Here is a 25,075-nt window from a genome sequence, read left to right as displayed (position 1 = left end):
ATTGGTGATTCTAACTTGACCAGGATGGGTTCACCCTGGACAGGTCTCTGTATTTTGACTGAAATCAGCTCCGGCCCCCTCAGAGACCCCGGATTGCATAGATGGAAGAAGCTGTATGGATTATGAACATAAATGAGCATTATTTGCTGACAAATGAATCCATTTTAAGAATATGTTCAGTTAGTTTACTATACCTGGTGCACAGATTGTTTCACCTCTGCAAAGATGAAACATAAGATGCTCCTGAATTTGGAAAACAACCATGAAGGTTTGACACTCCCATGGCCGCACCATGTTGCTTACCTCTTGCTGAATACATGCACGTTGTAGCTTCTGCAGCTGCAGTTTTCGTCACGCTACACTAACTAATTAGACTACAAGCTCACGCTGTAGGTACCACTGTAGGAACAGCTAATAGGAGCAGAAAAATTCCTTGTGCACTCGCTTACCTGACAACCTAATTAGAGAAAATTCTCCCAGCTGACAACGGGACAGAGACAGAGAGTGAAAATAACAGGGAGGGGTTGATCGCAGCACTCGATACATTAATCATGCATGCCTGGGTTTTTTGGGCCACCAGCTTGGAGACCGTAGGGATGAGATGACTGCCTCTCTGTCTTCCCTAACAGCTATGGGTGCTACAGGGAGATGGATGTTCTGGACCTTGTGTGTGTGTTTCACCGCTCAGGAGAACAGTGAGTAGGCCTGTCTTAAGAAAAGATTGAATTATTGCTGCTTTAGTACACTGCAGCAGCTTCGAGTGTTTGAAGGATTTGCAAAGTTTCACGAATGTTTGCTGCGACTCTGTGATTCTTTGCACGGATATTGCTAAGGCAGAAGGTTCCTTCTCTAGTGTAAAAGGAGACGTGACATGAATAACCTAAAACCTTATGAGTATTTAGAAAGAAGCATTTAAGCTTTTCCAGACAGAAATGTAAGACTGTGGGCGACCTCTTGATGCATGCGTGGACTGTTCGCTGCACAAATACACATGCACAAATTCATCAAATGAGATGATATTTATTTAGTACGAGCTACAGGGGCTTTATTCATGTTAGTGCCGTTATTAATCAACTGCCTCTAAAGCGTGACCTTTTAATATTAATACAATACAGTATGTTTGACATTTTGAGTCTTAATGAAAGTCTCTCTTGAGGCCAGCATTTTCAGAACTTGTGATCTACGTAAAAACAACAAGAGAAATGACCAAACACATCCTAGTGAAGTGGCCTGTTGTTCTTCTCGTCCTGTGACGGATCTGGCTCAACCTCAGAGCTGTCAAGTTTAATTAACGACGACTGTGCTCGCTCAATTCCCACGCACACAAAAGGGCCCGGGGATGGCAGAGAGGAGGAGGGAGGAGGTTCATTATTGCAGTAATGAAGGGGAGAGTGAGGCCTGGTGCTGTCTGCACGTCAGCAGAAAAACAGCAGATGGGTGACGATAAAACAAGAAGAAATACCTGTGTGATGTCATAGGTAATGCTCGTCTCATTTGAATCTTTTCCCCCCTCCTAGCTGCGCTCAGGGTAACCATGAGAGAATCCAGTCTGGAGGTGGCTCGAGGGGATTTTGTCGTCCTGCCCTGCTCCTTCTACACCTCCGCCTCCAACCACCTCTCCAGACTCAACATCATCTGGACGCTGACTCCCTTCTCCAGTCCAGAGGCCCCGATACAGGTGTGGCAATACATCTGTCAGGGTGATGCCTTGCAATTGCATATTTTAGCATGGCTGTAGCTCATGGGGTGGAGCAGGCGATCTGCTAATTAGAGGCTTGGCGGTTAGGTTCCCTGGCTGCTCCCGTCTGCATGCCAAAGTATCCGTGGGCAAGATACTGAAGAGAAATGTCTTCACACACAAAGAACAACCCTGTAGTGCGTCACATAGAAAGCACTTGAGAATGAGGCATGTTGTATAAAGCCTTTTGAGTGTTCAGGTAGAAAGGTGCTATATAAGTTCCAGTCCATTTATATTCTCTACATATCCTGTTGTGTTCGAGTAACGTTTGTTTTAAATCAGTTTATTTCAAACGTAAGGCACAGGGGCCAGAAGTGGCCCGGTAAACACTCCAATCTGGCCCCCTGGACGGCTTTGGAAAATGTGAAACAGGGAATAAGTTTTACAGCTTTTCCTTCTGGCAAAGGTCTTCCCAGTGACCATTCATACTGCACCACACACACACACCAAATCCAAATTTTAAAAAAGGACATTTTCTGTGAATTAACAAAAACTTTGTTTCATTGTTACAGGACAAACTGTGAAATGAGCTTCCAGAACTTTTTCTGCCCATTTTCTATAATTTAAACCTAAAACATCGATCTGACTGATTTTTTTTTTTCACTTACTGCAGCAGCATTTCTTTATTGGGTAGAAAAACTGAGGCGTACCATTAAAACTGCAGTTATTTTCTTATATATCCCCAGGATTAAACGTGTAGCTAAACATCTTTACACTTAAGATCAAAGTGTTTGTGGCCCACAATGTAAATGGACTTTGACATCCTTGTTTTAATTGATTTCCAGGTGATTGTGTACGATCACGGGCAGGTGATTGAAGACCCCTCCCTCATTGGCAGGGTGGGTTTCACAGGTAAAATGTAAGATGATCCTCTTTTCATAGATGAAACTTGATACTGAAGACAGACAAAAACATTATTTCATGTGCTCCTTGTGCAGGTCTTCCTTTGAGTGCAGATATCATGCTAAACGACACACGGGTCTCAGATGCTGGTATTTACCGCTGCATGGTTAACAACCCACCGGAGATTACAGATCCCGGCATCGGAGAGCTGCTGCTCAGTGTTCTGGGTAAGTTATTGAGAGTTGAGCAGCTGGCAGAAGCACTCGCACATTATGACCATTTACCAAAGCAGGAATTGGTGATCCATTTGTCTTTTTTTTTTCTCTGTGATTCTGACTATGATATTTGTTGTTTTCCAAACCAAATCTGCCAAAACTGCTGTGGATTTATTTGTAGTGCAAATACCGAGGAGCCAAACAGGTTAGGTTAATTAAAACATTTGTAGCCCTGCCGACAGCAATCGTGGTGCTGCTGGTGAGTCTGTTTTTTAGTTCAGACTCACACAATTTTCTAGATACAATCATGCGGCCGAGGGGAGGTTTCCTAATGACTTTGGTGGCTCTGTGACTTTTCCTCCACTGAACAACCTGCTGGGAAGATTTCTATAATATTTGGCAACACACATTCACACAGCTCTTAGGGTGAATTCTGCTATCTTAGTTGATAAACCGAGTTTGTCTCTGGTGTGAATCGGCTGATAAAGACATAATGTTGTTCAGTGCTTTGGTTGAAGCAGAGTGCATCCAATAAAGGAAAAATATTTTGAAACCTTATCAGATCTCATAATTTTGACAGAGAATTGCACAATCCCTGAAGGTTAAAACTGATTTGGGAGAGCTGCTATAACGTGAGTGTAATGTGATAAAAGGTTTGTCTAAAGTAAATCCAGCAGTTCCCATGCTTTTGGGACAAAGGACGCATAATCTGAATAGAGGTGAAGCATATGCTTAGAAGCACTTTTGTTCTTGGAAGTCAAAATTTCAGCTCATCTCAAATTTTTGAGTTATGAGCCTTAATTTGCTCAAACTTCTAAGTCAAATTTTTAAGATAACTCAAACCTTTGAGACAATAACCTGAAATTCTGACCTATAAATAGCAACATTTTTTTTTCAGTGGCAGAAATAAGCTTCTGCAGAGCAGAGCCAGGCAGAGCATAATGAAGCACGAGCATGTTCTGTTGTTACAGCAACATTACTTGTTGTAACAATAAAACAAGACTATTTTAAACTGTGTTGTCACATGTTGATATGACAACACAGTTGACCACAACCCCCCAAAATACACACCATTAACTTTAGCTGTAATACAGATAAAAAGCACAGATAATGTGAAATTTGGAATGCTATCCCAGAGGCATACATTGATAAATCCATTTATACAAGAGAGTTTAAATGTTATTGAGTCAGCGGTTTACCAGATAGTTAAATTTTTACAGACCATCTTTCAGCTTTGCTTCTAAAAGCCACCGGCTTAAAAGTTCAAATGTGTGTCGTCTCGGTTTGTATCACATCTTTTAAGAAATTCATCTGTGGGTCATCTATAGTGCCGCCTTCGCTGCCTGTGTGCCAGTGGGATGGAGACATCAATATGGGAGGAAGTGTCAGGCTGTCCTGCTTGGTGGCAGAGGGCATCCCCACTCCAGAGATCTGCTGGGATAAACTGAATCCAGATGAAATCTCCCTTCCCATCAACATGGAGAGTCAGTTACACACACACACGGATATGTATTAAACTTAAAGCACCCCTTGAGCTGAATCAAAATAATCTTGTGTGCAGATCGTTATTTAGATCTTAAAGTCCAAAAAGAGTCAACTAAATGACCCTAAAATGACGCACAATAAATGTTTGAATTTAATAGTGCAAGTGAAATATGATGGATATTATAATTGACTCCATTATAGCGCAATAAGGCTTCCGGCTATGACAAGCAGATTTAGTGCCTATTAAAAAGTATTTAACCACTTGGTGGCTTTTTCACTTAAGGCAAAAACACGCACACATGGGTCTGCTATAGAAAAAAAAGGAAGGCGTATTAAAGTCATAAGTGTTTTAAAATGAAAGTGTATTTAGGACTGTTTAAATGGAAGAGAAATTTAGTATTGCACTTCTTAGAAAAACAAAATCGACTATTTAAAGAAAGGATGGACTGAATTGGAGCATCATTAGCAAATATAACTTTAACTTTAGTCTCCAGTGTATGGGATAAGCTTTTTATTTCAGTTTTTCCCCACAGAAATAATTATGTCACTCAGCATGAGACCTGTGGCTAAAACACGAGTTTTACCAGATGTGGTACAAAAGAGCTTTTATCAAAGATCTTTGATTTAAAAAGAAAAAAAGAAAAAAAGCTTTTCTATATAAACACTTGAGTGGAAAGAAATGTCATCATCATGAAGGTTATTCTCCCACTAATGCATATCATTAACTCCTGCTTTGTGTTTTGTCCTGTTTGCTGTCTGGTGGTTTCCAAATGCTCACTTTCACTCACTCCCTCACTGGTTGGAGCAGATGGCTTCTCCTCCCTGAGCCTGGTTCTGCTGGAGGTCTCTTCCTATTAATAGGGAGCTCTTCTTACCCATTAGACTGCTGGGCTTCTCTCCCCAATACTGTAGGGTTTTTTCTTTAAATGTAAACTTCCTTGAGATAACTTTTGTTGTAAACAGGTGTTATATAAACCGAATTAAAGTGAATTTAATAACATAAAGTAGTCAAATGCTCTTTAAAAAGAGCACTGATGTGTTCTTGCTTATTTTCTCTCAGGTTAAATACTCATACATGACACACGCTTTAGATATTAGCGTTCACACATGTGCAGGTGATCCTAAATGCTCTAAATTATTGTTTTTTGACAGTTTTTTCTACTCTTAGGAGGATATGATAAATATGACTACCTCGCAGCCACAGGTACTCGGTATAGTGGCCCCAACCCACCAGCTTGTCAGATCTTTTGCTTCTGATGGGCACCCAATCAGGAGAAGGTTTCTTTGAAGTAGTGCGGAGATCCTCAAAGAGAGGGAAGCTCAGTTTGTCCTCTTCAGATGGTGGATGAAATAAAGCCATTTATAGGATCAATAAGGATTGTTTTGAAACATGAATAATGCAAAGAGTTCAAGCTTAAAAATACATATTCCTGGAAATAAGCTTAATACTCCACTTAAAAATAATTAAAGGAATACCTAGAAACACAACTGATCTCATTGGGGGGAAAAAATCATGCCGGATATCTATATTGATGTGGACCGGGTAACAGAAGAAAGGATGCCACCTTGTTTGATGGAAATGAAAATTATTAACCTACAGAAGACTAAATTCAAAGACAAATTCAAAGGGATCTCCTCCCAGATCTGGACCAGGGCATCACTGAGCTCTGGACTGTCTGAACTGCACCCTGGCAGTGTCGGATGGACTGAAACATAAAGTCCCAGAGGTGTTCTATTGGAGCCAGTCAATGATATCAATACCTTAATTCTCCAGAAACTGTCTGCATTTTCTCACCACGTGAAGTCGGTTATTGTCAAACACCACAAGGAACCCAGGACCCACTGCACCAGCGTAGAGTCTGACAATCCAAGGATTTCATCCTGATATCTAATGGGTCAGGGTGCCGTTGCCTAGATGATCAGATCCTGGTACTGCTGATGGTTTAAGGACCTTCTACGGCCCTGTCCTGCTCTCCTAGAGTAACTGCCTGTCTCCTCCATGCTCTTGAGACTGTGCTGGGAGACACAGCAAACCTTCTGTCAATGGCACATAGTTATGTGTTATCCTGGAGCAGTTGGCCCTGACCCTTTTATTTCCTAATACTCACCCCAGCTTGTCTGACACCACCAACCACTACTGAAAACAGTCAGAAAAAATGAGAAGGACAAAAATGGCAGAGTCCTCCAACATGTAAAACCATTCCTGTCTTGGTGGTTGTCTTATTGTTGGCCTTCAATGCCCCTGTTGTTATTGTCATTAACAGCAAAGCAGCTGAAACCGATTAACAACCCCCTCTGATACTTAACTCACCACATCTATATCCCAGAAAGTTTAACTGCCTTAACGCTATATTCTGATTAAAAAGTGTTCCTTTCTAATTTTTTAGCCATTATATAATGCTGGAAGTTTAATATATATTAAGCATGAGATTTGTAAGACAGCGCACTCACCGTCATACTCGTCTTCCTCTCTCTAAGGTGAACTATCGGGCTCTGTTCAAATTGTCAACGTGTCCTCTCAGACCTCCGGCCTGTACCGATGTTCCGCCACTAACACCCTGGGAACAGAGAACTGCTACATCAACTTATCCATCTACAGCAGTAAGATCCTCTTTGTTCACCCATAACCCTCTGCCAGAGTTTTTATGCCCTGTGATAAAACGTTCTTGTATTTCTGCCCAGCCCCAGACAGTCCCTCTGGTGTACTGCAGGGTGTGCTGCTGACCTTGTCTATGTGCCTGCTGTTGCTGGCTTTGCTGGTGCTCGTTCTGTGGCTCCATCACACAGGGCAGGATGGGAGGTTGAGGAAGGGGAGAGGAGACAAGGATGAGTTTTATAACGAGATACGGTACACGCCGTCCCTGATGAAACGCTCTTTTGTTTGATTTCTCAAAGACTTTCGGGACTTTTTAATGTATCCATGTAAAAGATGTCTGCAGCCCAGACCAGTGTTCCCTGAATGTTACTCCACAGCTGTAAAGCATCAGAAACTTTGAAATAAATGTTCTGAAAGGTGTGATAGCAATGCGTCTCATTTATGCTCATTTCCTCCAAACCAGCTTTTAAAGGTAACCATCAATGATCCCCTCAGCTTTAACCAAAGACAAAAAACTGCACTCAAAGTCGAGTCACCATCTTTCATGTAAGTTTTCCCTGTTTTTGGTCATAATTCTGAGCTAAGCTCTTACCTGGCTTCTGCTTCACATGGACCTCGCGAACAAGAGTGGAATCATCTAACTTCTCAATAAAACAAATACCTACATTTCCCTGAAAGCATCAGGCGAGAACATTTATGCACATTATCAGAGTCGATAAATTTAGGTTGCCAGTGGGAAATGTCATTGGGTTTTCAATCCAACTCCTCCTTGTAAATCTCTTGAGAAAACCAAGCATTTTCCTTGGACGCGAGGTTGAACTGTTCAGTGTAAGAGGACAGTGACACTGCTTTTAGAGCATTTTTTTGGCTTTTGAATATTTTCAGCAGCCACACACTGGCCACTTTATTAGGTATGCCTCACTAGTATTGGGTTGGGATCCTTTTACCTTCAGTGCTGCCTCAAATCAGAAGGTGCTGGAAACATTCCTCAGAGATTTTGGTTGATGGTGACATTACATCAGCACATAATTCCAGCAGATTTGTTGGCTGCATATCCACGATGTGAATCTCCTGTTTCACCACATGCCAAAGGTGCGCCACTGGATTGAGATCTGGTGACTGTGGCAGCTGTTTGAGTACAGTGCCATAGTGCTGGAAGCACTGTGGTCAAAAAGGGATGAGCACGCTCCGCAGCAATGCTTAATTGGTACCAAGTGTGCAAGAAAATATCCCCCACACCCCTCCACCACCATGCTGAACATGATGCTATCATGTTGTTTACACCAAATCCATTTTTCCTTGGAGACATTTGTGTTAACGAGAAGTTAAACAGATTACCCGATGAAGTGGACAGGTGAGCGTACAGTTTAATTAAACCCGAGTGCCCGCTCAGTGGTGCTGTTTTTACTGTAGCACAAGGCTTTAAGCTGCTAGGACAAAGATTGAAAATCCTCCAGACAAAAACAACAGCAAAAAACAGACCAACAGGACAAATGCCAGAAAATAAAAATCACACAGCAGTTAATTTGCAAACAAAGACAAAAACCTTTAATTTAAATAGGAGGGGGAAAAAAAAAATCACATAAAAAAAAGAAACTGTACAGAACATTTAACATCGACTTAAAGTTCTTAAATAAAAGACCCCGCCCCTCCAAAAGTAACTAAAAATAACAAAACTATAACAAAGTGGGATGGTGTATGATACATTTTTGTGCAAAAGAAGTACGAACCAATTCTTCCCAAACTGCACATCTTGATGTGGAGAGGGCGCCTCTCTCCACTCAGGTGTCTTTCTACAGGTAAACACGAGAGTCCCTCCCCTAAACATCAGCATAGTGTCTTTGATGTAAAAAGACCCCCCCCCCCCAAAAAAAAAAATCCAATAATAAAATAGATTTATATTTTAAATATATTTATATAACAAACATGCTGTACAGAACGTCAGAGATTAAGAAATCCCTTTTTTTGGACACTCACATCTGTCTGTCAACTTGTGCTTCCCCGACTCCAACTAAAAGGCAAAAAAAAAGCAAAACTGAACAAAAGTCGAGCTCCCCATCGTTTAGAAGTAAAATAAATGAAAAAAGAAAAACAGAAAACAGCACTGATCAGAAAAGTCTCTGTTTTTCCTGAGTTTTGGATTTTCTAATGCAGTTTAAGATGGAAGCTGACACACTTTTACCTGTTTCTTCACAGCCACTCGAGAAAAAAAAAGGAGAAAAAACCCCAAAAAACTAAGGGCTGCTCAAAAGATTAAAAGAAAGAGAGGGGGGGGAGGAGGCTGCTGAGCTTTATCTTCTAAAAACCTTAAAATGGCTAGATGGGGAAGGGGGGGGGGGGGGACACTGCGCAGAAAAAAAAAAATTGCCTTTAACAGCATGCAGAACATCTCTTAAAAAGAGGGACTAAAAGGGAGCATCTATTGTAAGTCTTCCTGCAGAAGCAGTCAGTTCCTTTCCCAGTATACACCCTGAGAACACTGGCCTCCATCCAACTTTCCAGCAGGGAAGGGGAAAAAAAACAAAAACAAAAACCCCCCCCAAAACCCAAACAAATCATTTATGAGGAAAAAGCAGCATATGGCGATTCATGCTATGGCACGAGGTCGTTTAAGAATTCTTCACCCAGTGCGAAGAGCCGGAAACCGTCGGGGACAAAGCCAGTGGACCCGGGGAAACTTCTGGGGCTAAAATTTTTTGACAGAACTGCAAGTTTTTCTTTTATTTTTTGTTTTATGAAACTCTCCCGTTTTCTGCTTTTCACAGTGGTAAAAAAAAATAAAAATAAAGGCGTGGGAAAAGAAACAAACTTAAAGCGATTTCAGGAACACTTCCAGTTATGTTCCACACTTAAAAATAACCAAAAAGAGCCGTTGGTGAGATGGTGCAAACGTGACGACACCAAACAAACTGAGGGGAGGGGGCGGGAGGGTAGACAGAAGGCAGATTTCCAACTCAATATATCAACACACCATATAGACAAACCCCGTTAAAGACATCTGTAAGACATTATCAAATAAATATTCCACCTTTGCTTTCAGTATTTATTCAGCTTTGTTTATTTCCAACTAAAACGCTGGATTTAACTGTTGTAGAAACAGCAGTAGTAGTGGGTATTATAGTAGTAGTAGCAGGAGATGCAGAAGCAGTAGTATAGTAACAGAAAGGCCCAGACTGCAGGCAAAGAGCACACTGGGGATACACTGATGTAGCAGCCAATCACATGGTCAGTTAACCAGTGGCTAATGGTTGTCGGTAGTGTCACATCAACAGCATGATGGAGGAGGAGGACTTAAAATAGTTTCATAATGAAGACGTCTTTTGTTTCCCTGGTGCAAAAGGAGGATAAGTAACTTAAAAAACAAAAGAAAAACAAGCAGCTAAAAATATATATGGGTATCAGACAAACTGTTATTTTAGACATCAGTGCATCCCTAGCAAACACAGCTCTCCTCACAAAGCAGCCTGGACCCCGGCTATTCAGAAAGCCATGAGCTGATTGGATCTGATCAGGGAGGACATTAGTGATCAGTAATCCAAAGAAAACAAACTCAGTGCACATTTGACACCGAGGGATTCGTGAAGATTCAAGTAAAAAACAAAAAATAGAAGACATTCCACTCACCAAAGCAAAAAAAAAAAAAAGGATTAAAAAAAAAAAGTTCCTTACACTCCCAGCTTGTGAATTTGTGATCAACACAATTTTTCACAGATTTGACTCGTCCTCTGTTTGATCCTGATTAATGGAAACCAGCTCTGTCTGAAGTTCTCCAGGTTGCTAGTCAGATACAGGACTCCACGATGTCCAAGCCTACATACGCTGTAAACTAGCAGTAAAAGCACCACATGTCAGCTGGGCTGGAAGGGAGTTTGTTTTTTGTTTGGGGGGGTGGGGGTGTTCCCTGAAACTTGCTCCAAGACAGAACTGTTGATATAGTCAGGCACCTCTGCAGGAAAATGGGCCAGAGTACAAGAATAATGTTTTCTTGTTTTATTTTCTTCTTCTTCCTCATATAATATGTGTATTTGTGCAGGGGAAAAGAAGTGGAGGCTCCTGAAATTAGCCAATATGTCATGTGAAATATTGTTTGATGCACAACTGTCCGGCGAGGATGGTTACATGTGGGGGGAAAACAAAAACAAGGCTTATTGTGGTCTCCACGCGTCCTTTAGTTGCACGTACAGCAATGTACTGGTCCTTTTTCTTTTTCTGGATTTATTATGAGGCCCCCCAAACAAACAGAAAAAAACCTAATGCTGCTGCAGACGTCAAGTTAGAGATTGTCCTCTAGTCTCCAGTATAGAAAAATAAACAATCCTCAAGCAAAATATCCCTTATAATTTGCACTGGCCTGTCTGGCCTGTCATTACTTTTACAACCAAATGGTTGGCTGTAGAGACAGCGAGTGCTCAGTCAGGAAAAGAAAAAAATGTAAAATTAAAAATGAGTACATCATCAGGTCTTACGAGTTGTGATGAAAGCTGACTTTGGAATAAACAGGTTGGCTAAAATGATTTCATGGTCTGACGTGCATCAGCTCAGCATGCTATGTTTAGCTCTCTCTTGACTAACAAGAAGAGTGATGTGTATATTCCCAGATCCACGCTTGATTCAAAGTGCCATCAGAGGACTTCCAAACTGTGGCTGCGCTGAGTTAGTTCAACAACAGTTCATGGAATGAGTCCCAAAGGCTGGAATGAGTCCGGACTGGACCGGTCCACATTCAACTGCGGTGTGCTTTCACTGTAGAAACTGTCAATAGTGCAGACTCAGCGCAGGTGATCAAGTAAAGGCAGCTCTGTGGATTCCTCTCTGGGAGTGGGAGGGTCCGGGGATGGATCTGTCGTCTGAGTGGCTCCCAGTGGATCTTGCGTTAGACCGGCCTCTTGTAGGGATGCAGGAGGAGCAGGCTGAAAGAGACAGATTGATAATAAGAAGACGATTAAGTGCGTTTATCAACAGCACGACCAACAAGGCAGGCAAAGAAAAGCCCACTGCTTCATATTCACAGCTGAACAAAACAAAATGATTCAACGTGCTGTCAAAATCTGTATCATCGAGGTCCAAACAAAAGCAAATCAAGTCATTCGCACAGGCACAGGTACAAAAAGGACGTCCCACTGAGCAATCTGGATCATGATCTGAGAAAGCATGCCATATTTATAAACCACTTCCTGTTTGAATTACTGAACAACAACAAGCCACTCACTGCATATGTGCATCTGTTCAAATGAGCTTAATGCAATATCTCAGTAGGTGTGACTATCGTCTGCTGTCTGCTTACCGTCTACTGTAAAGACATCATGTAGGCAGAAATATAACTAAAGATTTACTTCATTACTGATCAATCTATCAGTTCTGTTGTCTCAGAACTCCTCAGACATTTGGTCTGTTAAAATATCCCCAAACACTCTAAAAAAAATGCCCTGAGTGGGTTTGAAGAGACATTAAAATATTTTAAGGAGCAATTTTTGGGGGTTAACATAAGCAAGACTCAAATCTAGGAAGCAGTAACCATAGAAACACAGCATATTCTTCTTAAGCTCCTCTTTTCCATTTTGTCCATGTGCCTGATTATTTACTTTAGCATATTGCGAATACTCAGTTGTAAGCAACTCTACAAAAAACACTGATCTGATAAAACAGAATGGTCTGAGTGGATTTACTAACAACAGGAGGGCTATATCTATCTGCTACCCCTGGGAAAAATTTTCAGAAATCACAATATCTCTTTCCACTGCTATGCGGATGATATCCAAGTCTATTTCCCTCTGGATTTGGATCTCCAATCCCCGCTATTGCCGTTGCTTAACTGCCTGTGTGATGTCAGAGACTGGCTATTTCATAACTCGCTTACCCTCAATGAAAACAAAACAGAAATTATCGTCTTTGGTAGCCATATGCCGTTGAAACAGCTATCGGGGACCTTAGGTTCTTATGCCAGCCATCTATCGTCTACTGTCAGAAATCTGGGAGTAGTGCTGGACAGTTCCCTCAAATTAGATAAGCAAGTGGCTGCAGTGGTAAAAACCAGCTTCTACCAACTACGCCAAATTTCGAAGGCAATGCCTTACCTACGACACAAGGACCTTGAAAGGCTCATTCATGCTTTCATAACCTCTAGACTGGACTATTGTAATTCTCTTTACTTAGGCCTCCAACTCTCCCTCATCCAACGCCTACAATTAGTCCAGAATGCCGCAGCACGCCTTTTAAGCGGCACTAGAAGACAGGATCATATCACTCCTATTCTAGCTAACCTCCATTGGCTTCCTGTCAAGTACCGTATTGTTTTTAAAATTCTTCTATACACTTTTAAAATCTTAAATAACTTGGCACCCAGTTATTTGATTGACCTTCTTAATTTATATATCCCTACAAGGGCACTCAGATCCTCTAATCAGGGGCTCCTAATGCAACCAATGTCTCGACTAAAGACGAAGGGGGATCGTGCCTTTGCTTTTGCTGCACCAAAACTGTGGAACAGCCTGCCGGTTGATGTCCGTGCGTCGGAAACTATTCAATCTTTCAAATCACGGTTAAAAACCCATTTGTTTAAGCTTGCCTTTCAAACTACTTAGCTTAATTTCTTCCCGGTTCATGCTTGTTGCAATAGTACCATCCTATAACTGTATTTTTGTTGTTGATTGTTTTCTTTTGCTGTAAACCTGCAAGTATGGCTCGTCTGTGAAGCACTTTGTTGTACCTGTGACTTTTAAATGTGCTATAGAAATAAAATTGAAATTGAAATTGAATTTGCTGGATTTGTTTGATTAATAGAGAAAGAGTCAGGTGATTTATGCATCAGAGTGTACTGACTGAGCGTGAGTATCTGTATTTCTGGATCTTTTTAAAGAACTGAACAACTATGGACAGTCTCCTTACCTGTGTGCGTATGGTCTGTAATGGTGCTCCTTCCCCCTCCGTTGAAGCTGGTCCATTAAAGCCCTTCCTCCCTGAAAAACTCCACTTGCTAAAGTGGCTCTCATAGTGTAGTCCGCTGCCCGGGCCAAGGCCAGCCCGCTGGCCCGTTCTGTGCCCCGAGCTCTCCAGGAGACTTGCTGGGCAGAAGCGCTCCGGGCCTGGCAGAGGTGGAGGAGCCACTGAGCTGCTGAAGGAGAGCTGGGAGCTGGACAGCTGCTGGCCCAGGAGACCCTGGATGGAGGATGTACGCTGTAGGGATGAGAGAAGTCCTGCCTCCATTCTGCCCTCTGACTGGCTGAGCAGAGCTAATGGGAGAGGCTGAGGGTGGTGATGCCAGCTCTGGGTTGGACCAACAGGGTTGTCTGTGCCTGAAGTGTAAGAAAAAAAAAAGCACTTTTAACTCCTAAAAATAAAATACTTGCAATACATTTCATCTTCATGTGACCATAACAAGCTAACAAAAACACCTCCATTTCTGTTTCGGTTCTTACCCATCGAGGGCTGGACAGTGGTGATGTGTGGCTGTGGAAGGCTGGAGGCTGGTGTACTCTGGGTGGTGTGAACAGCTGGGTTGGTGGAGATGGAGGTGGAGCCGCCTCCACAGTCTGAGTCTTCTATGTTCCCCCCGCTGTTGCAGCCAGCCCCGCACCCTTTCTGTAACCTGCAGGGAGACATATGTTACAGTTATGTTTACTCTCTCTTAAAGCTCATGTGTACATTTATTTAAGCAAAGAATTTGCACCTGTCCCAGCTGCTGATGAGCCAGGTGTAAATGTTGTGTGGGCTGACTGGTCCTCCCCACACAGAGCGGAGCTGGCTGTGTTCCCCAGCATAAGAGGTTGTGAGGGGGGACACGTAAATGGGGTAGCCGATGGGCTGGTCGCACGAGGAGTTAATCATATTCCTCAGCGCTTGTTTGGCATTTTGAATGCTTCCTCGTTCGGGGTTACGGTTGCGCAGGAAAACCAGCTCCTGCTGCTGCCCCGCCCACAACCCACGCACACACTCTCTGTTCACCTATGGAGGGCAGAAAAAAGAGATGAGGATCTGACAATCCAGGCATGTGATGAGTCAGAGACAACAAGACAAAAAAAGAAGAAGTGCTAAACGTAACAAGCTGCGACCTTGATAACTCTGAAGCTGAGGAATCTCTTGTTAAGCATGATGATCTTGTACTCGTCACTGCCGTCATCCATGATGTGGCGCAGTGCTAGGAGTGAAGGCATGTTTGCTAGAATAGCGCTTCGCCACACGGGGTCACCCTCGTGTGATATCAACATCTTTTCCTCATTGGCAGTGATGGCGTCAAACAGGACCATAGGATCCTCGTACTCATCTGGAGATGTAAAGTGATCCTGAAAGAAACACAGATTATACAAACAGTCTCACTTCAGTATCAAAAAAAAGAGTAAATATTGGCACTCCAGCACTAGTTTTCTTCTCTGGTACCTGGTGCAGTTTGAGTGACATCCGCACTCCTGGTGCTACGACCCGATTCAGCAGGTCCATATCCGCGAACACCCACTCGTCACGAGGAGATGTGATGCGGAAGTCTCCCTTGAAGAGTGCATGAAGGCCATAGAGAAACGGTTCCAAGCTGTCAAACAAACAAAACAACAATAAATCTGCCATATTCTTAGCATATATATGCATGGCATCAGCAACAGTGACAGACATGGTTGTGCGGCCTGGTGAACTTACCTTGCTGACATGCTGTGTGAGGCCGTGCCCAAGGCTCTTCTTCCCAGGATACAGAGGCCAAAACAGAGGTTGACAAGTGGAGAATCTCTTTCGCAAGTCACCGGCTAAAACACAGTGAAGCACAAATAAATTGTGCAATGTTGTACATTTAATGCCTTCTGTATTTCTGTTATTAAACATTTCACTTGTTTGTAATGATGAAAAAAGTATCCTAATGACAGACATAAAGTGGAAGACAACAGATGCTATTTGGTCGCATTTTTCTAAATGACATCTTCTTGTGCACATGAAAGCAAGATATACTTGATCCGTTATGATCAAAATATGTGTAGCATAAGGGAAAAAGCACTACAAATGCAACCCACGCATGTGACGTTATAGTTTAAATGTTGTGGAGGAGTCTTACTGTCTGGCGCCTGCTGTTGCAGTACTGAATCCAGTCCAGGTAAACCATGCAGAATGAGGACGGGGTGATGCCGGACGCTCTGTGATCATAGTCCTCGTCAATGTTCAGGTTGAAGGTGGGGTCACTGTCTACGTAGTTTGATCCGAGACAAGGTCGTAAAGCCTCCTGAATTGTTTCATTGGTCAGCCACTCTTCCAGCTTAGAAGATCGACTCACATAGTAGATGATGCTCTATTGGACACAACAAATACATAATCCAAAATACTAGTCACGCTAGGAAAACATTTTTGTAGACAGCTTTAAATCCACATCAAGGATTACAAGTATGTGCATATTTTAGCTTCATATCTTAGCTTCTAAATTTCTATGACTTGCTCTTCATCACAGAAGTAAAACAGCCTCGAGTCAACTAAAGTAAACAAAACCAACTGCAATAAAACGCAAAAAGCATGATGTGAGAACAGAGTAAAAACAGCTCCTCAACATTGGCTCACCTTGACGTAGTATGTGATGAGGATCTTACGAAGGTCAAATACTTGCAACATGGAGGCGGCATTGTTGTCGCTGATGCTGTAGCCTTCGAGCACGTACTTTGTAGCAGCCACCTCCCAGGCCAGCCAGCGCTGTCCAAAGGCAGCATTGAATGACAACATGTGAGGCAGGTGACCTGGTTCACAGCAGCAGCAGCCTTCATCCTCCTCCACCCCCTCTGTGATTGCTTCTACCTCCCTCTGCTGACAGTAGGTACCTGGAAAGATGTGAAACATAAGGATTAGCTGCTCTATTAAAGGGCTCCAACAGATGACACTGACACAATCTGCCTGGAAAACACAACTTCAAAAAAATATATATCTGCATAATGTGTTTAAAACTTTTATGGACAGAGTTTCTGCGTGTGTTGTAATTGGCTGACGGTTTTGGCTTGAGTGGCCTCAGGATCTCGTCTTTGTTCTTGGTTTGTTTGGCTTCGTCAGCCTGTGACCTCCAGCTTGGGCTAAGGCAGTTTGCAGCTGCGAGGAAAATTAGCACCTCCAAGTCTGAGGTCCAACGGGTGTCTTCACTCAATTCAATTTTATTCATACTGCGCCAAATCAGAACAACAGTTATCTAAAGGTGCTTTATACTCTAAGGTAAAGACTGTACAATGACACGAAGGAGATCCTCCACATCTGGGATGAGTTGCTGCTCTAAGTGGAGGAGTTTAAGTATCTCTGGGTCTTATTCATGAGTCAGGAGGAGCGGAGCAAGAGATTGACAGAGTGGCACAGTATCTGTACTGGATGCTGCACTGGTCTGTTGTGGTAGAGGTATCAATTATCTCTAGCTACTCCAGCTCCCATACGGTCACAAGCTCTGGGTAGTGACTGAAAGAACAAGATCATTGATACAAGTGGTGGAAATTAGCTTCTCTGAAGGGTGACTGCTCTCTCCCACAGTGATAAGGTGATAGAGTTCAGAAAAGAGCCACTAACTCCTCCACATTTGAGGTAGTTTGATGGATCTGACTAGAATGCCTCCTACATGAGGTGTTCTGGGGCATGTCCTACTGAGAGGCAGCCCTGGGGCAAACCCAGTACACCCTGGAGAGATTATAGCTCTCCATTAATTCGGAAACGCCTCAGTTTCTGCCCAGATGAGCTGTAGGAGATCGCTGGGGAAAGGAAAATGTTGATATCTCTGCTTAGACTGCCACCCCTTGCAGAAAATGAACTTTGATAAAATCAGAAAAAGTATCTTGTGTTAAAAGGTGACCTTTTTTGTTTTCTAAAATTACGCTGGTAAGAGGTGCTGTACATAGGTTTCATGTCAACACATGAGACTCTTCAGCTAATTTGGACTGACTTTAATGAGTTTTAAAATCAATAAAATCTTGGTGAGGTTTTTAAGAGTCACCAAATTAGGCTAACATGTGTCACACGGGGTATAACCAATAAGAGATGTTATGCTTATTTAAGGCTAAACACCACCTAATTATTTGATGTGGTGTCCAAATGCCAATAGGTCTCCAATAGGTCAAAGCATTTCTGAGATACGACGAATCCAGTGACAGTGTGATCATATTCTTTAAACGCTTTAAAAGCTGTGTGCATAAAGAGAGCTCCAATCACTCATTCACTGGTCGTGACAGAGTGAGACATTATAATGAAACTTGGTGAAATGACTGTCAAAGTCAGAGTGTCAAATTTAATAATCTTTTACCCTACAGCTCTAGCAGCTGTCACAGACTCCAGCAGGAGAGAAACAAGAGGAACGATATGATTAAGAACAGGTAGAAACACTTCACTGCCCACACATTCAATGCTTGGCCTTGAATAATTTTACTCAGCTAAAAAATAAAAAAAGATTAAACTTAACCAAAAAAAATAATCGGTTTTAAGGTCGTATCATTATAGATCATAAAGCCCCGCTTTGCCAAGTGACAACCTCTTCAGAGGCTGACGCACAACTTTTTTTTTTTTTTTGAATCCTCAATGACCTTAAAATAAACCGACAGATGTGAAACTGATCTCTTTTAAGAATAAAAATATGCTGTAAGAACTTAAACACAAAGTAATCTTCAAAATATGAAGGTGAAGTGGCTTTAGACGACTTTTCAATCTCTCCCCCTCATTCCTCTGCAATCAAGCCTTCATTTTCCACGGAGATTTCATACTTAATGGCAGACATAATTGCACAGGGTACGAATTTCATCGTCAATCGTGTAATTTTTCTATCGGCATGAAATAATGTGACGACATTTACATTTATTTAACATTTACTTTATGACAAGTTAAATCGAGAAACTTCTACGTCTGCTGCCACCTAAAGCTTTATATTCCAGGGAAACTAGTGCCATCAGAAACCTCTTTTTAACTACTGATTAAGCTACAGCACCACATCCCCATAATAAGTACTTTTTCACAACATTTGACTGATGTCCACGTCACAACAAGATGGTAAACAACTAAAAACTACATTACTATTTTATGAGCTCTAAACATCGCATGCTGCTGACCTCTGAACTCTAGACCCCTCAGCTGGAAGGTCACAAGGCCGTTGCCGATTTCGATGATGTGGACCAGAGCGTTGAGGTAGTCTGACGCGAGGATGAAGCAGTCGCCCGTGCTGTAGTTCCCCCAGCGGCCGAGCAGTAAGTCTCCACAGAGGCTGTGCTGCAGAGAGCGGGTCAGGTGCTCGTAGAAAATAGAGTTCAAATTGTTGTCATCAGCACCTTAATGATAAAAACAAAACAGACTGTCACCTTCATTTCAGAACAAAAATCGGTAAGCATCGACAGGAGGGAACACTGTGGCATACCTGGGTTGCGGTCTAACTGGGTGGCAAGTCTAGTATTGGAATGATCGACCCTCTTGGTGCTGTAAACAGGACAAATTAGGATTAAAACCAAATAGATTTAATTTATATTAAGAGTGTAAGATATACAGTTTCACACTTGCAAAGGTTATTTAACCAAACACATACTTGTAGTCGCGCTCCCAGAATTTAACGGGCCTGGTGTATGAGGTGACAAATACAGCACTGCCAAGGACAGGATTGAGAGGTGTGGAGAAGATGGCAGAAAAGACAGCTTGGACAAAAAGAACAGCAGAGTCTGAAATAGCAAGAGTTAAGGACATGTCACCAAAACCCCCAAAGCAAAACAAAAATCTCCACTGAATAACTTCACTGACACTTAAGACTATCAAAATAAAGAATACAGCACAAAATAACAATAACCTCTGTGCAGTAATGCAAAACAATTCAATAATCTTGCAACATAAAATACCTTTGTCACATCTTAAAGCTACAATTTGCCATCTTATACTCTATCAACCTTAAATTTGGCACTGGTGTATTCCTACTATCACAAAATCAAGCTGAATAAGGATACGGGGCACAGCAAAGGGCTGAGCAAAGGCATGAAAGGCTGAGCCCCAAGTGATCTGCCAGGGGGCAATGTAGGTCAGCACGAAACGCAGCTTGTACAGCAGGTCCCACATCTGAAAACATTCAAACATTCATCATTATCAACTCTCACACACATGCGCATGTAAAAATAGTATTCATATTTGCTACAGAAATAAGACGATTAAGACTATTTGTGTGCAGGAAGCTGTTTCTAAAGTAGAACAAAATCATTTGTGACGAAAGAATGCTACAAATATGAAATTTTTCTAACCTTGCTGAAGAGAATGGACATGAAGTAGTAATCGATTAAGAAGGTCTCTGAGAAGTGTGGATAGTCGTAGTGGAAGAAGAGTGTGGTGAAGCACAGTGTGACGTACTGCTGCGATGGGGTACAGAAGGACGAACGCAGCAGCTTCATTCCAGCTACCGAGATAAAGAAAGCTCGGCTACTGGAGGGTTCGAGGAAGAGAGGGGGGGGAGAAGAAAAAAAATCAACATATGCTAACATATGGTTACAACAACAGAGTAAGAAATGAAATGATTATTCAACAACAGGTGCTAGTGATTGCGTGTACGTGCTACAGTTTAACCCCTTTCTTTAGAGTTTGCAGAGAAGTGTGCATAATTTTACAGTGATGTGAAAAGAAAGGTTTTCGCAACACTTTATACAGAAAAACTAAATCCACCTTTAATTCCTAGAGAATTACAGTGGGGCAAAAAAGTATTTAGTCAGCCACCGATTGTGCAAGTTCCCCCACCTAAAATGATGACAGAGGTCAGTAATTTGCACCAGAGGTACACTTCAACTGTGAGAGACAGAATGTGAAAAAAAAATCCATGAATCCACATGGTAGGATTTGTAAAGAATTTATTCGTAAATTAGGGTGGAAAATAAGTATTTGGTCAATAACAAAAATACAACTCAATACTTTGTAACATAACCTTTGTTGGCAATAACAGAGGTCAAACGTTTACTATAGGTCTTTACCAGGTTTGCACACACAGTAGCTGGTATTTTGGCCCATTCCTCCATGCAGATCTTCTCGAGAGCAGTGATGTTTTGGGGCTGTCGCCGAGCAACACGGACTTTCAACTCCCGCCACAGATTTTCTATGGGGTTGAGGTCTGGAGACTGGCTAGGCCACTCCAGGACTTTCAAATGCTTCTTACGGAGCCACTCCTTTGTTGCCCGGGCGGTGTGTTTTGGATCATTGTCATGTTGGAAGACCCAGCCTCGTTTCATCTTCAAAGTTCTCACTGATGGAAGGAGGTTTTGGCTCAAAATCTCACGATACATGGCCCCATTCATTCTGTCCTTAACACGGATCAGTCGTCCTGTCCCCTTGGCAGAAAAACAGCCCCATAACATGATGTTTCCACCCCCATGCTTCACAGTAGGTATGGTGTTCTTGGGATGCAACTCAGTATTCTTCGTCCTCCAAACATGACGAGTTGAGTTTATACCAAAAAGTTCTACTTTGGTTTCATCTGACCACATGACATTCTCCCAATCCTCTGCTGTATCATCCATGTGCTCTCTGGCAAACTTCAGACGGGCCTGGACATGCACTGACTTCAGCAGCGGAACACGTCTGGCACTGCGGGATTTGATTCCCTGCCGTTGTAGTGTGTTACTGATGGTGACCTTTGTTACTTTGGTCCCAGCTCTCTGCAGGTCATTCACCAGGTCCCCCCGTGTGGTTCTGGGATCTTTGCTCACCGTTCTCATGATCATTTTGACCCCACGGGATGAGATCTTGCGTGGAGCCCCAGATCGAGGGAGATTATCAGTGGTCTTGTATGTCTTCCATTTTCTGATGATTGCTCCCACAGTTGATTTTTTCACACCAAGCTGCTTGCCTATTGTAGATTCACTCTTCCCAGTCTGGTGCAGGTCTACAATACTTTTCCTGGTGTCCTTCGAAAGCTCTTTGGTCTTGGCCATGGCGGAGTTTGGAGTCTGACTGTTTGAGGCTGTGGACAGGTGTCTTTTATACAGATGATGAGTTCAAACAGGTGCCATTCATACAGGTAACGAGTGGGGGACAGAAAAGCTTCTTACAGAGGACGTTACAGGTCTGTGAGAGCCAGAGATTTTCCTTGTTTGAGCTGACCAAATACTTATTTTCCACCCTAATTTACGAATAAATTCTTTACAAATCCTACCATGTGAATTCATGGATTTTTTTTTCACATTCTGTCTCTCACAGTTGAAGTGTACCTCTGGTGCAAATTACTGACCTCTGTCATCATTTTAGGTGGGGGAACTTGCACAATCGGTGGCTGACTAAATACTTTTTTGCCCCACTGTAAGAGTGTAAGTAGCAGCAAGTTGCTGCTAATAAAAAGTTCATTAAGTGAGCATCAGCCAGTGTGTCCTTAGCCAAAAGTGAGTTGGTGCAACAGAACAATAATTCCACTCACAGCAGCAAATCTACACAAAATGTGTGAAAATTAAAAAAATTAAGATGCTGCAATGGCCCCAAAAAAGTCCAGACATTAACCTAACTGAAATGCTGTGGTGGGACCTTAATGGAGCTGTGCACAAAGAAAAGTGCACAAAACTGAATGAACTGAAGCTTTAAAAGCTACTGAATCATCACAGTTTTTTACACGACTGCAAAGACTGCTGTAAAAATCTTCACTGTGGTTCTCACACTCATTTTTTGAAAATGACGAAAACAAACTACTACTTCTTCAAAGAAAAGAAAATCACAGGTAACATACAATATACTACTACACTGTTTAATGAAATAAAACCTCTTGATGTTCACATTTTTAAAATCACCCGTTTCAAGAGTTCAATTCAATTCGAATGGATGTATATAGTGCCAAATCACAACAACTGTCCCCACAAGAAACTTTATACTGTAGGGAAAGGGGGTACAATATTAGAGAAAACACCAACTATCAAAAGACCAGAAGAAAAAAAAAAATCAGGCTCAGGGAGGGGCAGCTGCCACCACCGGTTGGGGATGATGGGAAAAAGAAGACAGCAGAGGGAGATGGGACATAAGGCACACATGGGAGAGTTCAACACATCCAGCAGACAGCACATGTTCACAGGGAGCAGAGATAAAGAAAAGTATAACAGTATAACATTTAAAATATTAACAGAACCAGGACGAGGAAATGCTTACTAGATGTCCAGCTCTTTGTGATTCTGGCCCACTGTTCGAGCTTCGGTGGTCAGGGAGTTCAGCACTACAGCTGGGTAGATAAAATATTTCTCCACACACTGAAGCCATGCGTACAGCTTCTCAAACCACATCAACTGAGCAGCATCTGGGTCAAACAGAAAGAAAAAAAAATATGTTACAAATGTGGAGTAATTCACAAACTGCAGATATCCCACCACAGCTGTGAAGAAAAAGAAAAGTGAAGTTTTAAAAGAGGTTCAATACACTAATTAGCCACAACAATAAAACCACTGACAGATGACATGAATAAAACTGATCTGATCATCACTGCAGGATTGTGAGATCAGTGTTACTCACTTGGGATTCATGTGGATGTTTCTGGGTTGTAACGATACTCCCAGAAACACCCATCCTCCTCCAGCAGGCTTGTATGCTCTACCACACTGCAAAAATGCTTAGAAATTGCCTGAAGAATTCAATAAAGAGACCAGGCCTGCCCACTAAATTTCAAAAATCAAGCCTAAACTGGCCCACAGGAACTATCACTGTCACCATCTCAGTGCCAGACACCCCAAGGCTCCAATGTCCATGTTCTGATGAATCAGAGCTATTCTAGTAGCACAAGGAGAATCTATTCAATATTAAGCAGATGCTTTTAAAGTTGTGGCTGACTAGCACTATTAAAAACATTGCAAAAATTGTCTGTAAAATATTTAAAGATAAACTCAAGAAGACATGACAGTAATTTGATCATTTTAAACAACTTCTAACACAAAAATCTTGAGATAAAATAACTGATTTATTTTTAGTGTTGAGTGTATATATTACTTAATTAATCAATGATATTCAAATCATATTCAAAATATGCAGCTGACTGTTGTTTAAAAATAGTTATGTATTGTCTGGTGAAGCAGCCTATGAAGTTTGCCGGGAGTGTTTTCTCAAGAGCACTTTCAGCTGGAGATCTTACTTTTTGTAATTAGAACAACTTATAACATTTCAGTTTCCAAAGCCTGTTATACTATACATGTATTTCTAGATGTTGTTATTTTTCTGTGCATGTGAATGAAGATAAAAGATGCAATCAGACACCCACCTCGGACCTCAAATTGACTATACTCTTTGGAGCGGAGCAAAGGGTGAGCCAGGCAGAACCATGGCAGCTGTTTGCGGAGCTGAGGCAGGAGATAGTGTGTAATGAAGCCAACAACTCCAGCCAGGATGTATAAGACAACGCTAAGAGCAGGCTGCGGAGCAAGAGCAAAAAGAGAAACATTTTAATTAAGTCTATATACAAAAATGATGCGAGAGTAAGGTCAAGCATACTGCTCCAACTAACTTGAAGAGCGATGAAAACTGTGCTGGCACTGATGGCAAAGGTAATCACAGCCATGAGGGGACAGATGACGAGGTCCGAATGAAGAATCTCTTTCTATAAATAGACAGATTGATTTTAAAGCTAATTAAATCATTACATAAAAATTAAACTGCAGGCTGGTGAGCAACAGTAGTTACCACAGAGTTGCGTAGCTTATCAGGAAGAGGGTCCTTGATTTCCACAGGGGGTTCTTCTGGGTTTCGGTTCTCCAGTTCTGGGAATAATTTAGACCGGACCAGTGACCTGATGTTACGGGTAAAAAGCATAAAAGAAAGAGTTACAAGAAATACCACAGAAAGATACAATCTATCATCAAAGTCTTCACAGATGATCAAGACAGCAGCAGTGTCTCTTGGCCATTAGCATCATTTTTATGTCTTGGATTGTAGCTAACTTTGTAAAACACACAAACTACACTTTAGACTTGCTATCTATTGCTATCTATCTTGCTATATAGACTTCTTTAAGTAACTGTTAATCTATTCTGGATCTAAAAAGAAGATTCAATAAAGACTCCCAAGACCATCATTGCCGATATGAAACAGGAAATACTGACCAAAGGATGGTAGGATCGCTGCTTTGGCGGCTCAGGTGGTAGGATAAGGCCAGGAGTAGCCCACAAAACGCGGAGAACAGTACTGGAACATGGGCGTCCCCCCACGGTGCCTGATGGAAAAAAAAAAAAAAAGGGGGGGGGGGGAGTCAAATAGACGACTGTAATAGGAAAAACACGTTCAAACTCTTCCATGTCGTGTTCAGTA

The 25,075-nt window shown here is 42.0% G+C and overlaps 2 protein-coding genes across 2 annotated transcripts in view; one reads left to right on the top strand and one right to left on the bottom strand.

The window, feature by feature from the left end:
• The first annotated feature begins 601 nt into the window (after positions 1-601).
• LOC146700112 (immunoglobulin superfamily member 11) lies at positions 602-7,244 on the top strand. The gene is made up of 7 exons (XM_085471380.1): positions 602-695; positions 1,518-1,678; positions 2,524-2,590; positions 2,677-2,808; positions 4,125-4,280; positions 6,760-6,882; positions 6,964-7,244. Exons 1-7 carry the CDS (start codon positions 602-604, stop codon positions 7,164-7,166), a joined length of 936 nt encoding a protein of 311 aa, XP_085327506.1. The 3' UTR covers positions 7,167-7,244.
• Positions 7,245-9,205: 1,961 nt separating this feature from the next.
• Positions 9,206-25,075, bottom strand: part of LOC146700111 (pecanex-like protein 3) — a 32,299-nt gene continuing 16,429 nt past the window's right edge. The window contains exons 18-36 of the mRNA XM_085470176.1: positions 24,871-24,980; positions 24,452-24,557; positions 24,276-24,368; positions 24,033-24,183; positions 22,937-23,081; positions 20,068-20,245; positions 19,780-19,888; positions 19,371-19,500; positions 19,206-19,264; positions 18,904-19,119; positions 16,403-16,656; positions 15,909-16,139; positions 15,503-15,606; positions 15,251-15,398; positions 14,926-15,156; positions 14,544-14,818; positions 14,293-14,462; positions 13,763-14,169; positions 9,206-11,787 (exon numbers count right to left, since the gene is read on the bottom strand). Coding sequence (XP_085326302.1) covers positions 11,647-11,787; positions 13,763-14,169; positions 14,293-14,462; positions 14,544-14,818; positions 14,926-15,156; positions 15,251-15,398; positions 15,503-15,606; positions 15,909-16,139; positions 16,403-16,656; positions 18,904-19,119; positions 19,206-19,264; positions 19,371-19,500; positions 19,780-19,888; positions 20,068-20,245; positions 22,937-23,081; positions 24,033-24,183; positions 24,276-24,368; positions 24,452-24,557; positions 24,871-24,980 — 3,258 coding nt within the window. The 3' untranslated portion in view covers positions 9,206-11,646. The remainder of the gene's footprint in view (positions 11,788-13,762; positions 14,170-14,292; positions 14,463-14,543; positions 14,819-14,925; positions 15,157-15,250; positions 15,399-15,502; positions 15,607-15,908; positions 16,140-16,402; positions 16,657-18,903; positions 19,120-19,205; positions 19,265-19,370; positions 19,501-19,779; positions 19,889-20,067; positions 20,246-22,936; positions 23,082-24,032; positions 24,184-24,275; positions 24,369-24,451; positions 24,558-24,870; positions 24,981-25,075) is intronic.

This window comes from Copadichromis virginalis, linkage group LG10 (genome assembly GCF_057382275.1).
Source record: "Copadichromis virginalis isolate Kocher_CV1m ecotype Utaka linkage group LG10, C_Virginalis_male_GT1.1, whole genome shotgun sequence".
In the NCBI taxonomy this organism is placed as follows: Eukaryota; Metazoa; Chordata; class Actinopteri; order Cichliformes; family Cichlidae; genus Copadichromis; species Copadichromis virginalis.
Note: the sequence above shows the minus strand (reverse complement) of the source record. Positions and strands in the feature narration are given on the sequence as shown.